The sequence below is a fragment of the Columba livia genome, chromosome 1, assembly GCF_036013475.1.
Source record: "Columba livia isolate bColLiv1 breed racing homer chromosome 1, bColLiv1.pat.W.v2, whole genome shotgun sequence".
Lineage (NCBI taxonomy): Eukaryota > Metazoa > Chordata > Aves > Columbiformes > Columbidae > Columba > Columba livia.
In genome coordinates, this window is record NC_088602.1 from 159,520,728 (window position 1) to 159,544,094 (window position 23,367).

The following is a 23,367-nucleotide window of genomic DNA, read 5'->3' on the forward strand; positions in this document are numbered from 1 at the left end:
GCAGCCTGGTTCACCTGTCCACTTAACACTGGGGACTGAAAATTCTGCTCTGAAGGACAGGTGCCTAGACCCCTTCTTTTTGGGGAATGGGGATAGCAGTAGAATGAGGCTGGGTCTTCTGGTACTACACTAGTAGCAGAGTTCACCACTTTTAATATATTAATCTGAAAGTTAGAGTGCTCCTTCAGGAAATTGAGATACTGATTCAATTTCTTCATCAAGCCACAAGCTCTAATGTATGACAGCACTTCTAGCTCATGCTGAAGTCACGGCATTGTGTAGGACATAATTCAAACTATAGGTCAAAATGAGAGGGGAGAACAGATTTCTGGTTCCCATTCTCAACATTGTTAATTTTTAGAATAAGCAGCAATCACCAAATAAAATACAGAAGTTGGTGAAAAGAGTCTTCCTTTTCATGGTTCCTTTTCCCAAAGCTTGCAAAGTCATACTTCACCTCTACTTTATGTCAGGTTTAAAAAAAAAGGGGGAGATAAAAGTACTAGATGAGATTTTTAGGGAGAGGTGCTGTCTTAAGAAACAAACTGATAGTAGTTGCTTTTGTTGATAGCCAATAAGATTAACAGGACAAAGAAAGCATTGGGACAAACTGCCCATATTAATCCACGCCATACAAGAACATTTTGTGCTGTCCTTCAGGTTGATATGTGTGGTTATAAAACAATCCTTGCCAGGCTTCTTTCAGATTCACATCATCCCCTAAACTAAAACTATCAGCCTTGGGTTGCAGCTGTAATACACGCTCATGGCTTAGCTGAATATAGGGCCTGACTAGAGCTTGTGTAAATTAATTATTCAGGCTAATTAGCAGAATACTGAAGAACAACATGAGAGAAAACATATTCCAAACATGCTAAATTAATAACTTCTAACACTGCTAGGTAGGCAAATTAAGAAGCGAGGAGTGTGTTATAATTGTACCTTCCAGAAGTAAAGATGAAGGATATAAGAAACAATCTCCAAGTAGTATGTAGGAAATGTGGATTAAGAGATCTAATGCAGTCTGCAGTGTTCATTTCACAGACCTGAAGAGCTATATCTATACATCAGCCAAATAATTTTGATGTAGATTTCAACATACTAACATGGAGTTCCGGATGTGTATACACAAAGGTTTTATTCTAGTTTCCTTCAGCAAACTGACCACTTTTCCAAGAAATACAGCTTCCCTGGTCTTGGATGGGTAGCTTTTAGTGCCTCCATGAATGGTTTTAACTTCTTCCAGACTGAACAAGAAGGAAAACTTGACTGCCCAGCATTTGCACAAATCATTTTAGAGAGAATTGTGACCTTACCTCGATGGAAAAAAATTTCAACTTTTGTATTTATGGAGACCAGAAAAAAGCCTCAGAATTCCTTTCCTAAAACCAATAGTGTTCTTTCTTAGGGAGCATAACTCCAGATTTGATTAGATCTATTAATGAGGTCAAATGATGCTTTTAGGCTGGTAGCTAATGTAAACCGAATCTATTTATCACTTTGGCAGTGGTTCCTGCAACAAAGTTAATGACCATTACAGCATTTCTAAGTTAGCCAATCAAGAATGGTGCTTTTTTGTGCAAAAACGCAGAAGTTAGTAATCAATCATCATCATCCTCATCATAATAGTGCTGCTTGATGAGCTTCTTAAAAAGAAGAGCAACATGGCTATTAACCTTAGCCGTACCTTGAAAATAGATTTCTTCCTATGAAGGCCACTACTGGTCTGTGGGTTGCAGCCTTGATAACTTCTTGCAGAATAAAGGAGGCTGAAATACTAGGCAAGGACACAACCCATATTTAGATTCTTTGCTTCAGTTTTTTAAAATCAAACTAAATGCTTAAAATGAGAAAGGTCAAAACCTGCTATTTTTTTTAAATAGCAGGTGAAAATAACATTTTGTCGAAGGCACTTGAGTGGTATGTAGTCAGTGAATAATCAAATTAAATTTCTTTTTATCTGTATTAGCAGTCTAAGTGTCTAATAACATAGAGATTCCACAAAACTGTATCTTTACAATATCTTTTGATACACATTTTCACAGTGACAGCCGTGTGCAGGTGGAACAGAAGAGACAGCTGCAAAAGCTGTTGTGCACATTCATGCCAGTGGTGCTTTCTTGGGAAGTTTCGCTTGGGAAGTTTTGCTTGGTGGGGAAGGAGCGAGGGCAGTTGTCTTTTGTGGTGCTGGTTGAGGCAGAGGTGAGGTGTGCCATGGGAATGGGTCTTCCTTTCCACCACAACACTGGGATGAGGCTTGGGATAGCTGGGCTGTTGGTAGCTACTCCCTCAAAATTTCCAAAGGTGGTGTAAATATCCTGACCAGCACCTCTGCTTAATAGATAGAGGTCATAAAAACATTTTAATTTGGATGCCTGGGGCAAACCTGGGATCATTCAGTCCTTCAGCACACACCCAGAACAGCTCGCTAGCTGCCCTGGCCTGCCAGGCGTGCATCATATACCAGTGCAGCAGGACCCACACCATTATGCCTCCAGTCCCACAAACCAGTATCATCCACGTAATGTTCTCAAAACAGCTGCAGCATGGATGGTTTGCTCTCTGCCCTTTCCTGAGCTGAGCAGAGTGCCACAGCAAGGACAGGGGCCTACCAGGAATGCTCTCCCACACACCCCTGCACAACTGAATCTATACCCACTTTGAGGTTCCTTGGAAAAATGAATCCAACCAGCCTCGCTCAGTGCTGCTGAGGTGCGCAGAGCCAGCCAGGGGTGGAATAGCACTGTTGCACATCCTGCACCTTGCTCTGCTGCACTCCACAATGGACACACAGTATGAGCCTTTGCCGGTGTATGATGCACCCAGTCAGGCATTGTTGGCCTTGGACTGAGACCAGGATTATCTAGCAACCCTAGCATCCACTTGCATCCAGATTTGAGAGGGCACTAGACCAACACAGTATATCTTATTGACAATCTCTGTGAACATGTGTGTGGCACATGCTGGTTGTCATCTGCCGACAACTGCACATAAGTGTTATAGGACCATTCTTGGTGTTACAGACACCCTAGAAACAAAAATGACTGTATGGGAATATATCAGAAGAATGGCTAGGAGGTTGGTTAAATGTAAATACGCTCAAGTGACTTGCAGCTCTCTGTAGAAAAAGCACATACATCACACTGATTGTTTTACTGACCTCATATGCTTGACGAGTAGAACCTCTGTGTTAGATAACATAGACCTTTGAGAAACTGTAGACAACTTATCACTATGTCTGAGATTCCTGCTTTGTTGTGAGAAAGAGCTGAAGGCTGTGCCTACCTGAAGCCTTGAAATACAGGTGAGCTCAGCAGGCCCAGTGATCTTCTACTAGGGCTGAATTTCTGCAGCACCTGTGTCCCCACTTGTGTCACCTCTGCCTGGGAGCTTTGGTGCTACTTCAGAGATCCCCCAGTAGAGAGGTAACTAAAATAAAACTTCCTCTTTGCAAATGCATCCGTGGCCTCTGACTCTTCTTGCAACGTGCCTGTACCTGTGCACACAGTGACGAGCCATGTGGGATGTTTCAGTCATGGTGACTAGAGATAGGGAATGTCATCTCACACTGAGGGTTCATCATGAAAGTGCTTGCCATACAACCACTTATGGAAAAAACAGACAAGACTCAGTAGCCTGAAGAATTATTGAATGTATTGAATTTGGGGCATTCCTATTAAGAGCTGACACCTAGATCACCAGAATGAGCCATCATTGAAATCTGGTTTGTCTGGGGCTATCTGCTGTTGTCTCAATAACGCAGTCAGCTCAGGCACTCCTTTTGGAGGTTCCAGGCCAAAGAGAGTCTCTTGGGGTTTTGTGTCCTTTGTTTCAGGGTCCAATCTTGGCCATAACCTTGGCCACTGGTGAGCTATGGAGGTGCCAGGCTGGCTGCCTGGGTTCCCTCCAGAAAGAGGGCATTCATATCCTAGGTAGACAGTATCCTAGGAGGTTCTTGTTGGGGTGGTAGAACGTGTATTTAGCAAGGGATGTGCACCAGGGAGTGCTGGAATATGTGCTTGGACAGACTGGATTGGTAGTGCACAAGCTTGGTGCATTCTCGTACGCTGATAGATGGACAAGGACACAGCTCTTTTGAGCAGTCACTTAGACCAAGATGCGCACGTACCCACCACACAGGCTTGGGACCTTATGATGTAAAGCCTCTCAGGCAAGACTGTCTTTTTATTTCATCTGCGTGCAATGTCTAATGTGGTGAGGCATTTCTTCTGAGTCGGTGCCTTTAGGCACTACCCACACACAAATGAATGTCTATTAATAATGATAATATTTAATGAAAGAATCTTGTTCAAAGATGTATCTGTACATTTAAAATAACAGATCAAGAAATGCAGATATTCCATTGATTTCACAGGGTATAAACTATTGCTCAGCAAAAGAAACATACTTTTACAGATACATTCCTGTCACAAAAAGAAATATTGCTTCTCATATGAGCATTTACTCAGGTCTTTTCAAGGGCTAGATGAAAACAGATACATGAACCTGCTTAGTATCTGTTCAAAGTCAATAATATGGCTCTACCAGGCTGTGTATTGGACAGAGGCAAAAGATCAAGTCCTAAGGGAATGGTGTCATACTTTTTACAAACAGAAAGAGATGGTTATTTACAAGTTAGAAACACTTTACATTTTGACATTTGGTCTTGTTTCACATGGAAAGACAGTAAATATCACCGAGAATTTCACCAACTTTTTTAATAAGGTGGGAAATGAAAATCTGAACTGGTAACAAGGCTGAGGAACAGGAAGATTGTTTTGGTGAGTTAGTTCATCAGTTCAGCATGTATGCGAAGTAAGTTTTACTTACTCTGTGATATCCCATACTTCAGTGTTTTGCCTGAGTGTATGGGCTCTGCATACAATATTAGTATAATAAAATGGCAGGAGTCAAGGGAAAAATAAGATTGTTTTTAAAGCTTTAAATAAGAAGTGAAAAATTATTATCAAATTTGTACATCATGACAAATGAAACTTAATTCTATTTGTTTGTGCTACAGCTCTATAGTGATAAACAAAATTAAGTTTTAAGGTCCCAAACACTCTTCAAACCTGGAACACTGCCAGAGCACAGCATGTCATTACACTCTCCGTGGGACAGTAATTACCCTGCTGACAGTAACTTCCACAGCAGGTTGGGAAGTGCGGTGTTTCAGTCCTTCTTTTCAGCAGCATCACTGTTTTGTGTGAGACGGCCACGCAGAAAATCTGGAAGTCGTTCCCTGACTTGCTGCTTGGGAAGCAGCAGGGCAAAGGACGTACCTGAAGGGCCGTGTGAGGCTCCTGGTGCTGCGGTAGTTGAGGTGCCACTGAGATGTGATGGAAAGATTGCAGCCTTGAGGAGCCTGGCACTGGGACCTGGGGAACCTCTGCTGGGTGCTCAATGCTAGTGATTTAATGTGCTGGAGAGGTTCCTTCTGGGTGTGAGTTTGTGTTGCCTCTGTAAGACTGGGAGCTATGCAGCGTCCACGCACCCAGGGTGCTGCTTGAGGTGCTTCCTCTGGTGGGACCTGAGGTTGACACTGCACCCAGGCTGCTCTCTGGTGCACTCACTCACAACATGCCCATGGCATCCTCCAGCACGTAGCTCCCTACACTTGCACGTACATGCTTAGAACCTGCAGCTGATGTGAACTCTGCTGCTGGCAAAGACATAGCAGGGATTTTCAGTCCTGGAAACATGCTCACAGCAAATAAAGCCCCTGTTGTTCCCTGTGCTCCACACCAGCCAGTAATATAGACTAATGCTCCCACAGTGTCTTCTGTATGATGCTAACCAAGGTCATTTTGTTCTGTATGTATTGATGTCTGCATCTCTGCAGTTTACATATTATTACCTGCCTCCTTTATAAAACACTTTGTGATCTACTGATGAAAAGTGCTATATATGAGCCATTTTTATTTGAGACCTCCTAAATGAATATTAACTCTCAGTAAGGAGTAAAGCTGGTTATTACTTTCAGTGGGAACTTAGTGTATTACTCCAATGGTTGTTAATTCTTTTAATAGTAGCTCTTCTCCTTTAAACCCTAAGATATCATGTAATAGCATCCTGCGTATATGTTAACAGACCATTGGCTTACAGACAGATAATGTTTCTATAAGTTCAGCTTGTCAGAAATCACAAATTAGCTCAATTTTTAAAGGATTTGCCCTTGCATAATGTTTTATAACAAAATGTACCGAATTACCTTTTCCTTCCTTGAAACTGGAATTTTTCATCTAATTTTGAAGCTTATAACATTCAAAATGTACTATGCATAACTGTTTCTTGTATGCAAGAAATGTGACTCTTGTTTTGAAGATTAAAATGCAACCCTGGCCTTCATGTATGCAGGGCAAACCTTGAAAATGTGACACAAATAATATTCCCAAATGTTCAAAACTGGGAAGGAAGATAAAACTAAACCAGCGTTCATTGTATGTAATGGATGAAATCAGCTAAGAAAATCCAGTATACATAGGCATAATTAATTTTTTCCCATAAATTTCATTACTTTTGAGTTTTATTCTCTTGATTTCTGAGTCCCAGCATTGATCCAACTACAGTAATTTTGTACCTTTGAAAATTCCAGTTCCAAGTCAGACGGAGTCGCATGACTTTTTTTTACTGTTGTTTCTGGTTTTTTTTCCTTCAGACTATCAATCGAATTTTGAAGTGCAACATATTGTATATGTCACAGAAAAAGTGAAATGTGTTTTAAGCACAAAATACAGTTGTCCACATGATGGAAAGCAGTCGTCTCAAGCTTCTACAGATTTGTTTGTCAGAGTTGAACATTAGACCCATGAGTTGTTTTATCCCTTCTCAGGAAAGTATTTGGCCTCAGCTGATGTTGGTACATACAGTTTTCAGAAAGCCTTCAGCAAACCTGCTGGCTTCCAGGTCTAGTTGGAAACTTCATCTTCCTTCACCTTCCCCAGCTGCTCGGTATGCCCAGTGCTTTCACTGCCAATTATCTAGAGCCTGAATTCATTCATTTTATTTTAAAAGCTTTATGGCACCAGATAGATGAACGGATAGGAAGCATCAGTCTAAAAATATTATGTACTTGATTAGAAAGCATCTTCCACCAAAGACTTTCCTTTCCCTACTCCGTTTTCTGTAGTAAGTGACCTAGAGGTTTGCTTGGCAGGGGAGGCTGTTTTATTTGTCATGCTGGCCGGCATTGTGGTCTGTCACAGGCCACACACTGTGCAGCAGGGAGCTGGGCGGCTGCTCCTGCCTCTGGGCCGTTGTGTGCCAAGTGGGGGAATAACATTCTTTCATGGAGGGCAATGGAAGAAATGGCTGTGTTTGCTGGAGGAGTTGGGAGGCAGGAGGGCTGGGAGCTGTGAGAGCAGAGCTGGCAGCCCCACAGAAGCACAGCACTGCTTGGAAGAGCAGCCAGGCACCAGGGACCACGGGAGGGACCTTCACTTGGAGCCATGTGGCCACCAAGGAGGCTGTGCAGTGGTGGTGAGCTGAAAAAAGCCCAAGAGAGCAGCCCTGACTGGTGGTGACACGGCTATCAGAGGGGAGATCTGTGCTAACTCTATTTGGTTCGTATTCTGTTTCATTTTGATTCAGGGTGGAACAGGCAGGTTAACAGAGGAGCGATTTTCTTTTTATATACAGTTGAAACCTGACATTCGAGCTTGAAGGCCTTTGTGATCTCTCTGAGGTACTTCATTCAAGGAGACATCTCAGCAGCTTCTCTTCCTCACTGTGGCGGCCTCACTGTCCCTTCTCACCTAGAAACTCCCCTGCCTTGATTAACTGCTCCATGTATCTCAAGAGATGAGGGGCAGAGGAGCTGATGACACTGAGCAGTGAGGAGCTGGCGGAGAGAGGGAGCAAAACATGTGGAAAGAAGGAGAGAGAGACAGCAAGAGACAGAAATAGTTCTGCTCTGCAGAAAGACGATATGCTGTTGAGTAGATGTGGTTTACCATAACAGAGAACCTGTCACGTGCCCCGAAAGGTGAATTAATACCAGCAATAATAAACATAACTGACCTGCAAATTCCAATAGGAGGTGTGGGTTCGCCTTCAGGTAAATATTTTAGTCATTTTATGCATTTTGACTTTCAGCTCTGGGAGCATAGAGTAGATGCGTCAGATTCTCAAGCACCCCAAGCACCTCGACTAAATTTGTAGCCATATCTAGAATTACTGCTAAAATCAATGTCAGTTTATTTGCAAAGACTGGAATGTTCAGTCATACAAAGTTTGCATAATTTTGCATGATAATGTCTAACAAAGAAGCTATAGGCAGGAGTATATTCAGTGAGTGAAGCCCATCTGATCAGTGTGCTTCCATAGACTTTTGCATGTGAGGAGTTTTCACTGTCGAAACACATATATCTTAGCTCAGCCAAAGCTTTAGTAACTTTCATAAACTATTCATTGACGTAGTATTATGCAACTGCACACATGCTCAAAGAAGGGTGGAAATGTTAGTGTGAGAGTATTTGTTAATATATTTATTAATGGTTCCTCCTTGTGGCAGGTCAAATGTAACATCATTAACTTGAACCACATAGAAAAACCATGATAAATGTAAGAAAGTGAAAATAATATTTTACAAACATACTATTGAAGTAAGAGATCATATGTAAGAGTGTTTGGGGTGGTTTCTGCTGTAAACAGTGGTATCTGTTACCTGGCTCCTTGCTTTCAGTACAGTAACTTCTAATGAAAGTCATACAGAATGTGGACCCTGGGGAATTTCTATACAGAAAGTCTGTAAATGGCTATATATGGGATTTGCTGTAAGAGCAAAAAGCTAAGATAAAACTATGGCTTAGTAAATGAAAACTGCCAGTCCTCCTATGTTTAGGCTACCAGAGCTTTAGATTAATGCAGTGCACTTCACATACAAGTGAAGTTGTATTCAGCAGTTGCAGCTTCCTGTTAAGTATCATGCCCCCTCTGAAATGTAAGTTATTAATATTTATCAATTCCGACATGCCATGGGCCTCCTTCCAGAATAATATGGAAGTTGCCATCATCTGATAGTCCTTTGCTGTCACAGTTTAAATGGGGCTGCTTAATTGCTTAATTGGGAGTTGTCAGTAGACAACATTTTTGGTATGGAAGTCTTCACTTTTTAATTCATCTCTTCTCTTCAGTTCTTCCTTGACCTTCCTTCTCTTTGGCTTCTAAGTTAATAAAGTTTCCTCTGACATTGCATACGAAAGGGAAGAAAATTATTAGGATGAGGGATTTTATTCTCTTTTACAGACTGCAGCACTTTGATGCTGTTACATGTTTTGTGACATCCCTCTTACTGTCTTTCCTCTGGAGTCAAACATCCTCTGGGGCATTTGATAATTTTAGATCATCTAATGGGAACGTCAGTTTTAGACTCGGGGCCTGTAACTCTCCAAGCATTTTGTGTAAGGCCAAGTAAGGATATCTTTACATAAAGGGCATAATTTGTAGCTCTTAAATTGAATAACTCAGTATCCTTTCCTTTCAATGCAGTGTATTCATTGGAACAAGATTTAATGACAGGTTGAGACACAAGCTGTATTTAGTGCAGCACTGTAGTAGCAAATCAGTGGAGTGAAGCAGTCAGTCCTGAGGACCCAACCCCATACAGCAAACTTTGTGGAGGTAATGCTTCAATTTAGGTTTGCTCCCGTGAGCCAAGTCAAGTGCCTTTTGCAGTTGGAGCTCCGTTAGGTGAGCCGTGGGAGCGTATATTCCCATTTGGTCCATTGTGCCCTTCCAGACCACTGCATAACATGAGTCCAGGCAGGGTGTGTGGGTATGGTCTGGAGATATGCATTATAAATACACTCCTAAGCCCAAACAAAAATCATAGTGTAAGTGCATCACAGCTGCCGTATTTGTGAAATGCTACAAGTGCATCAAATGGCCCACAGTATGCACACAACCCTGGCTGGTGTTCGTGGAAGGAAGCAACAGGGAGGGATGAGAGAGCTCACAACTCCTTTAGCTGCATCCAGGTCTGACTGATGTTCAGCATGAGTGAAGGATGCAAAATCAGTACCCAAAATGCCTCAATTATCAATACCATCTACAGCTTAGTCTTTTCAGTGTACTGCTATTGCTCAGGAGTAAGCAATGCATTTCATTTTCTCTACACTCTCTTTTTACAGATAGGCTTCATTCCTGCATTTCTGAGTAAAGTTGTGGAGCATACCCTGTTTAGATTGGATCAATAAGACTAATTCAAGACCTTATTTACTAACTGTGCTAGTCAGCAGATCTCCTCCTGTAGATTTGTCTTTAAGAGCCTTGTAGAATCATCAAATCACATAGCAATTCATGACAGCTTCTTCAAAATAAGTATTCTGTATTTGCCCACAGGAGCAGAACAAAGAAAATAGCACTGAAATACCAGAAAGTTTACACGTATATTAATTATCCTTAAGCCAATAGCTTTTCCTTGATCGCATGGGTAAGTATTGCTTGTTTCAAAGCACCCCCTTGTGCAGACACTGGGTAAGACAAGTTGTACAAGAAACTTCTGGCTCCCTGACACCTCGGTCACTTGGTCAGGATCTGTGTTTTTCATGTCACCCACTATGCTTTGTCTGCCACAGAGGTCTTTTCTTCAGTGGATTGTGTCCAAAGACCTCGTGAGGTTTCAAATTGTGCTACTGAACCTGATTAAATTGGTTTAATATAGATGGAAGTAGTCTTCAAACTGTAGATTTCCTTTGTTGTCCATTAAAACACACAAAAAAAAAAATGAAATTATTTGAAAATCTTTCGTAAGAGTGGGTAAAGTCCAAATGGAATTAACCAATATGAGTCTCCAAAGTGAGCCACTGTGCAAAAACAAGCAAGTTCATATACTGCCAGTAAGGTTTTTTCTAGGTATTATTTACAGTTAGCAAAGGCTGAAAAATTAAAGGCCATAGACCTGAATCTTCCAAAGTGACTCGTGACTTCAGTCGTTTCAATCTGGTCTGTCCATCTTGAGATGAATTTATAGAGAACTAATTTTTTAAAACTCATCTTTTTCAAGCCCTTCTGGCAGCATCATGAATTGGAGAGTGCAGATATGAAAACCCTCAAAGTCTTTAGTAATTGGGAAAACCGCCTGTGTATTATGTAAAATCGTTAACATTTAAAGTTATTTAGATAATGCCTTTGAAAGGAAACAAACATTGTTTCAAAGCCAGTGGTAATTGTATGTTTCACTTGTCTTAAATCTAACATGTACATCCACTGACTGGGCAATCTCTGTCAGTGGCAATGTTCCGATGAGCCATCTCCTTGACAGACATAGAACACTTTTACTGGGAAAAGAAGAAAAAAAATCCATTCCTTTCTGCTTTTTCAGACTTAAATGTTGAAGTTGTTTTGGAAATGTCCAGATTTTGGGTTATCCCAATTTTTTTACTTTATTGCTTATGGTTATTTTAATAAAAAAAGAAATTGTATTTTCTTTGAAAAGATAAATAAGGAATTGTACATAATTCTCGGTGCTCCAGATATTAATTTGATGATCATTTAATTGCATCACAAGAGCTATTGGGTGAAATGAAATTACAAACAGATGAGAGCTGATAATGCATTATAAAAGAGAAGCTGAGGTATCTGGAAGTGTTTCACATGCTCCCCAAGGCACCCTACGTTGTTCATGCTCCAGAGAACCGAGGCAGCAGTGCCAGAATACCACTTTACACAACAGTTGCAGCACAAAGACACCTGACTTCACTTCCTACACATGCTCTTTTATCTGTAGGATGCATATGTTTATATCCTATTAATGCCCACATTCCCTGTCTCCTCAGTTCCTCAAGCTTACCCGTGTTTGATGTGTCCCTCCTCTCTTTCCTCCCACGGTGCCATCCTGCTGGCAGAACTCCATCCCATATTCTTGCTGCTCCCCATACTTGCCGGCATCGTGCTTCAAGCACTGCTGACAAGGCAGCTAAAGAAATAGCTGATAAATTTGGGCACAGCATTCATTTCATATTGACTTAACTCCTGTAGATTAGCTCAGCTATAAAGTATAGTGTTATGTAAATACCATTTCAGATGCTAAGTGTCTGACAGCCTAAGTACACATGTGAAGTTTAGAGTTTGAGAAGAGCACACATTGCCTCTGAAAGGCATTGGTTTTACACTGGTGAGTGTAGGATAAAGAAAAATGTAGGAGAGTCAGTTGTGCTTCAGAGTGTTACCACACCAGATTTGAAGAAAAAAATAAATCATTAATGCATGAAATACAGATTTTAAGTTGTGATAAGTGCAGATCTAATGCAACTTTAACTGCAGGATTGCTGCTGCTGACTCCATAAAATGCATCCCATAAACAGCTGTTAATCTATTCACTGTTTATCTTTTAACATTCATTTGTTTAGTAATCAGTTCTCATTTGTTCTACATATGGTACAGCTTCCCTTTTATAGCAGCTGCATTTAGTGAACATTTGGAGGCACAAAACTATTAGAGAAAGCATTGTTTGACTATTCTCCTGCATTATTTTTGTATCTGTCACCAAGGACATTTGAATAAAAGTTAGAAAAAATGGTCATTAGAGAAAGGAAGGTGTAGGTGCTCTGTCCTCTCCCTGAACTGGCAATTTGTAGTCAAAGTTCCTGTGATCACGCTTTGCACTCTGCTTAGCTCCTTTAAGCAATTAATTTTCTCTATACTGTCCATTCCCTTTTGTGATTCACTGACGTCAACATGTCAAATCTGATTCACTCTTTGGTTTTGGTCTGTATCGTATTAGAGACCTTTAGGTAATGCGCTGAGAGAGTATCTTGCAGACCTGATATATACTGAGTGTGTTTCAAGATTTTTAGAAAATGACAGTTTAAAGGATTTAATGTTTTCTCAGGTGTTCTGGTTAAGTATGGGAATCAGTGGTCATTAAAGCTGATTTGTATGAAGATAGCTCACTTCTGGAGTATTTGTGTTTACGTGCCATCTTAATTCCTTTTTTTCCCAAAAATATCTCATCTTTAACAAGACTATTTTATCATATCAAGTGTTCTGTGTTATTTATTCATGCTTCAGCCATGTCCAGCATCCTGGACTGAATGAATAAATGAAAGATAACTCTTTTCCTTATAGGAAAGCGTAGATGAGAATATAGCTATGTACTGAAACTTTGCTAACGTTCAGGCATGATGAGAAATAGGACAAATGCCCTTGGATTAGACAGTCCTTTGGTCAGTCTTTACTGGTGACCTTGACCTGCCTCTGTCGCGAGGAGCCTGCGAGTCTGTCAAGTACAGCAGTGGGCAGAGGAGAAGGGCTGTTCATTAGAACTGACTGCTGAGATCGGATGCCCTTCCAGAAAAGGGAGATTCCTTGTCAGTTCCACCCGATTCAGCCACAATGTCAGGTGGGTTGGGGAGATGAATAAAGAAAGAAGCAAGTAATTGCCTAAATGTGCTGAGCATTTTACAGATTTGCATGGTGTATATATTTTGGACATATTGTTTTCAGACAGTTGATTAAGCAAAATAGCTTCAAGTGAGTTTGATATATGTCACCAGGCATGTAAATAGATGGATGTGTTAAATTGGTGTTGTGTGTGCAAATGCTCAGTTGGGAAAATATGCAAACGATGACAGGATATTTTAGAAAGGATTTCAGGTATTTCTGTAAGGCATTTTCATTGAAAAAGGCTTAGCTGTGAGAGAAATGTGCTTGTTTCTAAATTTAACCCTACTAACAGTTTTCCACCTTCTTTTTGTGTGTGTTTCTTTTTCTCTTCCAGTGCCACCTTGGGCCTTAATAGCCATAGCCATAGTTGCAGTCCTATTAATCCTTACCTGCTGCTTTTGTCTCTGTAAGAAATGCTTGTTCAAAAAGAAGAACAAGAAGAAGGGAAAGGAGAAGGGAGGGAAGAATGCTATTAACATGAAAGATGTTAAAGATTTAGGGAAAACCATGAAAGACCAGGTAAAGTATCTCTCCTTTTCTTGAACTTTTCTTGAACAAATGAGTTGCATTTGAAGGTTACTGTTTGATGTTTCTACATAAAGTTCTGCTTGTTGCCTCAGTGGCTCTGTGAAGAGAAGATGGCAGCATCTTCTCAGTGGTATCACAAAAGATTTATCTGGGTGTGGTGTCACTGATAAAGCAGTCAGCCAGTTTCCCTGCTCTGCTATAAAAAATGAGCAAGCATATGACAACTCATCTGGAAGGGGCAAGTTTCTAGAGAGTATCTTGGTTGTCTCAAAAATGAAGCAAACGTGTGCAGTTTTCACTGTCCTCTTTCAAAACTTTCATCAGGAGCTAGTACGGTGTTTGTATATCTTTCTAGCAGTATTTCTGAGCTTACATGATAAACAAAAGTAGCTCAGAGCTCTAAATCTCTTTTTACACAAAAGAAGAAGTTCAGCAGAGAAAGAAACAGCAGGATAGAAGAAAAAATGAGAATTGTATAAACAATCGAAAAGGAAGAGTACAGGGGCATTCAACACTATGTTGGGAAAATTCGTTTTGTACTAGATTGGAGGAGATTAAAGATAACAGCCCATACTTCTAGCTGTAACTCAGCTGAGTAAAGTGGAGGAAAAGATTAGCATAATGCCCTTTGAGTAGCATCATTTTTGTAAGGGCAGAAAAACTTGTCCTTTGGATCTGCTTCACACAAGAGAAGCAGAAGGTTGCAGGACCTAATCCTTGGGGGCATAGACTTGACTAATATGTTCCTGAAAGAAAATTAAGCTGTTTTCTTTTATTTTAACAGGGTTTTAGTATTGTCTTTCCTGAAGCAAACTGTTGAGAATAAGCAGAACAATGGGGAAATAAATCTGAAGTATCCATGTGTACTCACTCCATTGCCATATTTCCTAGGCTAAGAATAAAAAGGGCTATATTTTTTAAAACAGAAAGTGCTGAAGAGATTTAGAGAATTGCTTTGTGAAGCCTCTTCAGTAGGAGCCGGTAACTCTTAAGATATTGTGTCGTCAAGTCTGTGCTCCCAAGACCCCGGTAAGGTTGAGCCAGAGTAGTCCAGGAGTGTTTATCCAGACAAAGAGAGAGAGGATAAAACCATGGTCAGGAATGAGCAGTTCCTTCCACGTGTTGGAATCTAGTATATGAAGAAAGCTGGGCTGAAGGCAGGTTGGTTAGAAGTACAAGCCAGAGCTGTGTGCCTGAGGACTATGGCCAGCTGGTTGAGAACACGATCCAAGAAAAAAGCCTAGAGCACAGTAGCTAAGAGGCCCATGGTCAGTCCAGAACAACTGGTGAGATGCCACTGTACAGTGACGGAGAAGCCATCAAAGTGGCTCATCAGCCAGTCTTAAGAGTCCTTGAACAAGTTAGCATGCTTCTCCAGGCACGTAAGACGTGATGGGGGAAGAGCAAAATCAGGAGAGTGGATGAGGAAGCCTTACAAGTCTGATGACTGGGAGCAACTGGATCACCAAGCAGAGTCTGAAAAAAGCTCAGATAAGGAGAGGAAAATAATGGATGTGCTTCAAAGGTACAGAGCTATCAGAGCTGTTTTCAGTTTCCATTATCAGACAAGAGGACAGTTTTTGATGATGTTGCTCGGTAGACAGTATGGCAGGAAAATAACTGAAGATCCAGTTGTTTTGTTCCCGTTCATGCTACTCAACTGAAGCAGCCACTGCCAAAATCTTGACTCATTAGACAGTAATTAACATTTCTAGTCTATCCATTATGCCAATAAAAGAAGCCTTGGCAAAATTCATTACTTTCAGGCTGTATGTATCAACATTTTATAGTGACCACTGTACAGACTGTCATCATTTGAGTGACGAAGGAAAGAGTGAGGCTTGATCTGACCCAATCTGGTTTGGTTCTCAGACCATAAGTACACATTGCATACTTACAGCTAATGAAGTTCATACCAGTTTCCCATCCTAGGTATACTCAAGTGTCTACTTGCTAGTAGGCAGTACAAAGCAGATTTCTCTATAGCCATCCCAGATTGCCTTACCACAACTAACGGAGTCCTGCACAGGCACAGAGAGTCAATGTGTGGAGACTCTTGCATCCGCATTGCAAGGAAAGCACTTAAGATAGTGCCCTGGTATGCAGCTTCAGCCTTGGTTCTTCATGTGCCACACTGGTGTACTGGAGGGCACGACACCAACACAAGACAAGTTCACACCTGAAAACAACCTCAGCAGTGCACAAAATCACTAATGTAGATGTGACTATTCCAAGGTTAGGAAAATTAAAAACAAAAAAGAACACAATTAAAAAAAAAAAAACAGAGCTAAAATTTTGAATACTCCCTCAAAAAAGAACTTATGCTGATTTCGTTTTCTCCATATGATGAATGTGAAGCAAACCCCTTTTCTCTAAGCACTTTGATTTGTCATTCTTAGATTCCCTTTATTTGATCTATAGACTTTGTTCTGGGCTATTAATATTAAATAATTGTGATATATTTCCCCCTCAGCAATATATGGAAAATCAGATCATCAATTTTTGGTTTACCCAGGGCTACTGTTAGCCAACTTCCTCCCATTGAACCTATAATAGTTTTGAAGAACTGTTTGATTATGCTTGTGGAAAAATTCCTTGAAATGGTTGTTATGTTCTACCAATGATAACAAACCTAATACTTTGTTGTAGGACAAAAAATGTGCAATTTGTTGAATGATATTTATGTGGAATTTGTTCCATATCGTGTAAGGCCATTGTTGTACTTACAATTTACATTGTTGTATTTACAATCTATTATTAAGTGTTTTTTATTATATTCATTAGGACCTGGATAAATGACCATGGATTCTTGGAAAATAGATCTATTAAATGCAAAATTGCATTATGTAATTAATATTGAATTTTATTTCTATTTTTGTCATAGGAAAATTTGATATGGAGCTGAATCATGCGGCTCTTGTCTATAAAGAGAACTCAAACTTTGAAATTTGCACAGATAGTTATTGTAAGATGATTCCAATCTAAATATTCTGTATAGCTATTAAAACATACTTTTTCCCAAGTATTTGGGGTTTTAATCAATATATCTTGTTTTGCACAGTTAAATGTAAGGAGGGTAGTTTCTTAGTTGAGAAATGTAAATGTTAGACCTTTAGTAAGTGGATGAATCACCAACTCTCCAGTCAAGCTTCCTCTTCACTGGGATTTCAAAAGACGCTACTTAAATTAGCCCCTTAAACTTATACCTATCAGTCAGATAATATACAGTGCATAAGTCCTAGGCATTCTGAAATTCCTAATTTATGAAATCTTAGCTATCTTTTATTTTTGTTCAGTGTGATTGATTGTTTATTCTGACAGTTTATTCTTGAATTATCAATGGAAGTTTTAATATACCAAGCTGAACTCAACACAATGCTAAGTGCAGAGTATTTCAGTTAAGAGAGTTGAATCACTTTAGGGGCTCTGGCATAAAGTACAAAGGTGGAAAAATGCCTTTTAGCTCTTCAAAAGAAGCATATTTTAATGTTTAAAAAAAAAAAAAGTAATTGAAGATCAAGATGTAAATCTAATGCCATTATAAAGGGCAACACACAATACCAAAGATCTGAAATGTTGTCAAAAAATCCCAAAGAGCTTAGTTCAGTCATTGTTAGGCTTGAACCTGCAAGTGCTAATTACCTGCTGCCTTAGTTGAAAGTGCATAATAGCAGTTGATAGGCACTTGGCATCTTGCAAGATCCTAGTTCCCTAGGCACACAAAACTTGAAAGGGAGTAGCATTTGGTAAATTGAAAGTATCAGCTTCTGGAAATATAATTTCCATCTTAGTCTGGTTTTGTTTGTCAAAGAGAATTTCTACATGTACTCACGCTGACCTGCACATCTGTGCCAAATCATTACAGGGACATGTAGCTTGACATAGTTAAAAGATCCTTTTGACATAGAGATGCGGTCAGATCCATACTCACACATGATAGTTAGATATTACAGAAAGTGGAATGAAATTTTGGTCTCTGTTAGAAGATTCGTGCTTCAAAATGTCCACTTTCCTGAACACAACTTCTAGTATGATATTTCAAATGAGAAACTTTATGAAATGAGAGCGATGATGAGCAAATATAGTTGAGGTAAAGTGGGAGAGAAGTTGAAAATAAGCTCAGGTTTTTGGTCTTGAAACCCATTTTCATTGCAGGCAATGCTTACTTTTTCAAGTAGAGTATACAACTCCGCCAATGGCCACTGGGAGGATTAGATTCTTTCTAGGCGAGGCAAACCATTAATGAACATACTACTGTAAAAGGTCATTTCTCCATGGTTTTTACTAACGTTTGTGTGTGGATGTTTTAATTTTTATTTCTTCCTTCTATGTCCTCCTTGTCTATGTTGTGTCTCATGACTGTTCTGGATTGTCACTTGCGGTAGGTTTATTTTGCTATTTGGACGCACCTAGTCTAAAGCTCTGATACATATGGTTTTCTGACAGCTCTGGCTCCTCAGCTGAGATTTATATGTAGTAGCTTTGATACACACATCAAGAGGCTGAACTAAATTGATTGGGTATTTCTTTGGTTGAGTATATATTTAGGGGGGAGGCTGGAGGAGGGCAAAAGAAAAGCCATTGTCATTCTTTCTGTAGCTAAAGTATTAAGTCAAACTGTACTAGAAAGCTCAAGTTTAAAATTGATAGGCACATCAAAACAACTTGCTAATTTTATTTCCTTTTTGTATAACTGTCACCATATCAAAAGCAGATGAAAGCAGTATGTATTTTTAATGCCTTACTTCCTAAGTATTGCTAAACTTTTTGGTACCTCATGAAGCTTGCTGTGGGCTCTCATATCATCTCACTGCAGTGCCTACACTTAAAGTTCTTAATGCTCCATACCAAACTCTTTTAAGTGGTCTTACTCCAGGTTTCTGTTCGTGCAACTGAATGACAACTAGCACCAGTGTTTTTATATGATCTTCCCATTACAGTTTTCATCTTGATAACTTTCCATTCTCTGCCATGCCCTTGGTGCTCTCACTACTCTTTGGTTTAGGAGGAAAAAAAGCCCCCAAACACCCAGGTCCAGAGACACTATAATAGCTGCTGATATACTGGGTCTGAATTTAATGCATTGGTACAACAAAATTCTTGCTTAAGCTCCGCCTGTGGGCCGAGGAAAGGTATAGATGTAATCATTCCAGTCATGAGCAGCAGCACTGAAAAATTACGAAAATTTAGCCCTATTGCTTGGAGAAATACTGTTGTGGTGGTCTGAACATTTTATTAGGTCACAAAGCATTTGTGCAGAAAGAGATTTAACAGCTCCGTCTTTTCTCATTGCATCAGGCTGAAACAATGTCACTAGTGAAAGATCTTTGGCTTACAGTGAATGTGTCTCTTAGGTGAAACAGGAGATTTGGGATCAGATATATGTACTACACCCTGGAGTATGAGGAAAATATTCTTGGCTCTGCAAATGACTTACTGTGGCCTTCAGTCAGCCACCTGACTTCTCTGTATGTTTGTTTTTCCTTTATGTAGGCCTTCCTTTTACATCAGGGTTATCTAGTAACTTAATCAGAATATTCTGATTAATGTTCATGTATTAATAGCAGTAAAATATCAGGGCATTATAAAGTAATATGATACTAAGACTGCAATTGCACCTAACTGAACTTCAACATTATATGGCTTTCTTAGACTATTTCGCTTTATGATTTTAACTGTTGAATAATAAACACTCTTGCCTTCATGCAGACAAAATACTGAAGGAACAAGCTTTTTAATGTTAGGTGCCCCCAAATATTTCAAAGCAGTGTGTGTTGACCTGGGACCATGAAATCAATAGCCAAAATGAAGTCAGTAAAATCTACACTGACATCTAGAGAGCCTGGATTTCTTTCAAAGGAACCCAAGCCTTTAGTGCCAAAAATAATCCAAGAGGATCTTTTTGAGGACTTGTTGGCAGTGGTCTTCTGCAATTTCTGCCCATGTGATTGTTTTCTCAGTTGAATATCCAGAGAATAGTGAATGTACTTATTCCACAATGCCACCTGTCTTGGTCTCAACATGCCAATTCCCATTCGTTGGCAACTTCAGCCCACACTGATGTTAATGGTCACCATACCTTATCCACAATGCCATGAGACATCCCAGTTCACACTCAAAAAGACAGTATGTGCTGCAAAGCTATTACAATGCAGAAAAGTAGTCAGAAACAGTGAGGACAAGCCTTTCTTAGAAAACAAGCCCACTAACTATACTGTGGCAGTCAAAATGGATTGACTGTGTCCCATTTGTACATTAATTCAACCCAAGGCTTGACCAGGTATCCTACTTTTTCACATGCCTCAGAAAGCAACATATTTATGAAGGTATGATGTTATAGACTAGTGTTTGTGTTCTGCAGAATTTTCTGCAAAACTCTTTTGTAACGTAGATTTATACTAGACTTCAGAACCCTGAAAATATGGAAGCAACAGCTGTGAGCCACAAGGCTGGGATTATTTCCGTTCTGTCTCCTCCTCTCAGTCACTCCTAAGAAGACGTAAGAGCTTTCTCTGCATGTCTTCTGAGTTTCTTTTTCCTCCTTTTTAAATAATATTTTTTCCTGTAAAATAATTAATTTACTTTTTTGGTAACCTATTGTACTCTTAGTATGATATGAATGTACAGATCCTAATCATTTTCTTACATGCCTCATTTTCTACATTGAAGGTCATGCCACTGGAAGCTTCCATAGTCAAGGATGTTTCTTTCTTGCATTCTCTTGATTAACAGACCAAATTTTGAATTCTTTATTCAAGATCAGAGTCTGCAGGTTCCTAATGAGTAGTGTCTAGGAAGTATGCAATTGTTCCCTAAATTAAGTGATCTGAATCACACTCTTGAGACATTTACCTGTATCTACTGATTATATGGAGAGCTATACTTGTGTACTAAGTGCCCGATGTTAGTGGGTATGAAAAACATACAACAGGAACACCAGTTCATATCAGTGATATATACATTTCATATCCTGTTGGGAATATTTAATTGTTTACTTCTTAAGCAAAGGCATTTATTCTTTACAAAATTAGAAATAATAAATATAAATAGCAAAATAACCTTCAAGCATGAGAATATCAGGTACCTGACGAAGCCCTATTTAGAGGATGGCCAGAGGGTGATCTTATTTCTTTTTAAGAGCCAAAAGAACAGTTCTTTGCCAACTTTTTTCCCATATATCCATATGGCACCCAATAAATCATGTCTGCCTGTATTCAGGTTAATTTTCACTGTTAAATAGATGTAGTCCTAATTACATAGTATGACAAATTTCTCAAACAGAAATAAATGTAGTACTCAGAGTGGTCCTCCCATGTTGAGGAGCCAGCTCTGTCCCAAAGCACACTTCCATCTGGCCCGCTGCCATTCATTTGGGGGGGAAAGAACAATTGATTGAGCAGCACATGCTGGCCAAGCGGCCTCAAGCTGCCTCCTACTCACAGCCTGCTGCTTAGCGCAGCCAGGCACGGCCATATGGGAAGTGGGGGCAGAGAATGCTGGCAGACTTGCAAGAGCTTTTTCTTCTTTTCGTTCATGTGCATGGGCCCTGCGTTCAAAGCAGAGCCCTGACCCACAGGGTGAACTTCCAAAACAGGCCCCCGGACTGAGATTGGCTACATCTTTTTTTCAGCAAATAAACAGTGGCTACAAGAAAAACAGGTTGATTTGGGGGCTTGACAGCTCCGACTTGAATGTATGTAGTCATATTTTACATTTAACACCTCCAGCATCTGCTGTGTTCTTCTATTGCACCAGAATAAGTTGGTATTTTAGTAGAATCACAGAATGTCCTGAGTTGGGAGGGACCCACAAGGATCATTGAGTCCAACTCTTCTCCCTGCATAGGACAACCCCAAAATTCACACCATATGTCTGAGGATGTTTTCCAGTTGCTTCTTGCACACTGTCAGGCTTGGGGCCATGACTGCCTCCCTAGGGAGCCTGTTCCAGTGCTCCACCACCCCCTGGGTGAAGAACCTTTTCCTACTGTCCAACCTAAATCTCCCCTGGCACATCTTCCTGCCATTCCTTTGGGTCCTATTGGTGGTTGCTGGAGAGAAGAGATCAGCACCTGCCCCTCCTCCTCCCCTTGTGAGGAAGCTGTAACTGCGATAGGTCTCCCCTCAGTCTCCTTAAGCTGAACATAATATCCGCATGTCACAGAGCTTCTTAAGAAAGAATGCCTTTTGAATAATCCAACAGACCAGTTAAAGCCTGGATAACAAGCAAGGCAGTAACGTCAAGGCCTTGCATGCTGGACACAGCAGGGTCTTGCTCATTGTATACATCGCTGTGGCCCACTGCTGGTGTCTGAGACCAATGCTCTTACAGCAGTAATGGCAAAGCAGATTTCACAATGACCAAAACCTGGCTCAGCCACTGGAAACCCATGTGCAACATGCTTTTTAAATTAATTCAAGGAGAGAAAGCAGATGCTGAAAGAATGAAGTGTTGCTTATCCTTCTGAGGGACTCTGATAGAGAATGTGCTACAATTGCAAGCTTTTCTGCTTTGTGATAGGGAATCGGCCAGGAATTTTTAAAAGGTTTTCTTTTCATCTGGGATAAAAGTTGGCCAGGTCAGAATTACAGTGTTTCTGAACGTAAAAACATTGATAAGAGATACACTAGCATTAGTGGAAAAGCAGCCATTCCTAGGTGTGGAGGAAAAATTGCCTTTCTGATAAATTCATTGTTGGACATGGCACAGGACATTCTTGCTACAAAATAATATTGTTTTATTCCATTCAGCTCAGCAGGCATTGCACAAGCCTGAGGACTGGGCATCATTCACTCGTTAAAAAAATATCCCCTTCACCATGTGAACAAAAGGAATGATTGATGGGGCAGGCAGAGATGGAACTCGGGACGGCAACATGCACTGTGCAGCAAATAAACTTACAGGCTGCAGTCAGGGTTATGTTTTCCTTCCTAACATCTCTTCTTCTCGCTTACTCATAACTAGCTCCCTCAAAAGGTAGGCCATAGGCCACCCCATGAATGGAAGATACCCTAAAAACTCTGTTAATGAAAGTGCTTCTTTATATCCAAGAGTGAGACACTTTCCTTGCATTCTTAAATAGCTTATGACATGAACTAGGCATTAACAATGAGACACGAAGGTAACCGAGACCAGAATCTATGATCAAAATACATGTTCATGGGTCTTTGCATCCTCCTGGGAACTCAGACATGATTGTGGCCTCTGCCTTGCCTTACAGGAGGCAAGGAAGTGCACATGCTCCCCCAGCTGCTTTGTTTCCCAAGTCCCCTATCAGTTTGCCTTCCTGGAACTTCTGCACACGTGGAATCTGGAGGCAACCAGCAGACCAGCTGTGGGAAATCCCTTGCAGACTCTCTAGATTTCTACACATGGTTTTGGGAGGGATTAAATGGAAGTGTGCATAAAGCTGCTTTAATCCCCAGAATCTCTCTTGTGGTTTGTGGTAGATAG

General features: G+C 40.3%; 1 protein-coding gene across 4 annotated transcripts in view; it reads left to right on the forward strand.

Moving 5' to 3' along the window:
* The window catches only part of SYT1 (synaptotagmin 1), a 358,558-nt gene that overhangs the window by 248,527 nt on the left and 86,664 nt on the right, over nucleotides 1-23,367 (forward strand). For all 4 annotated transcript variants that reach the window (XM_065041224.1, XM_065041217.1, XM_065041211.1 and 1 more), the window contains one exon: nucleotides 13,721-13,905. In XM_065041224.1, coding sequence (XP_064897296.1) covers nucleotides 13,721-13,905 — 185 coding nt within the window. The remainder of the gene's footprint in view (nucleotides 1-13,720; nucleotides 13,906-23,367) is intronic.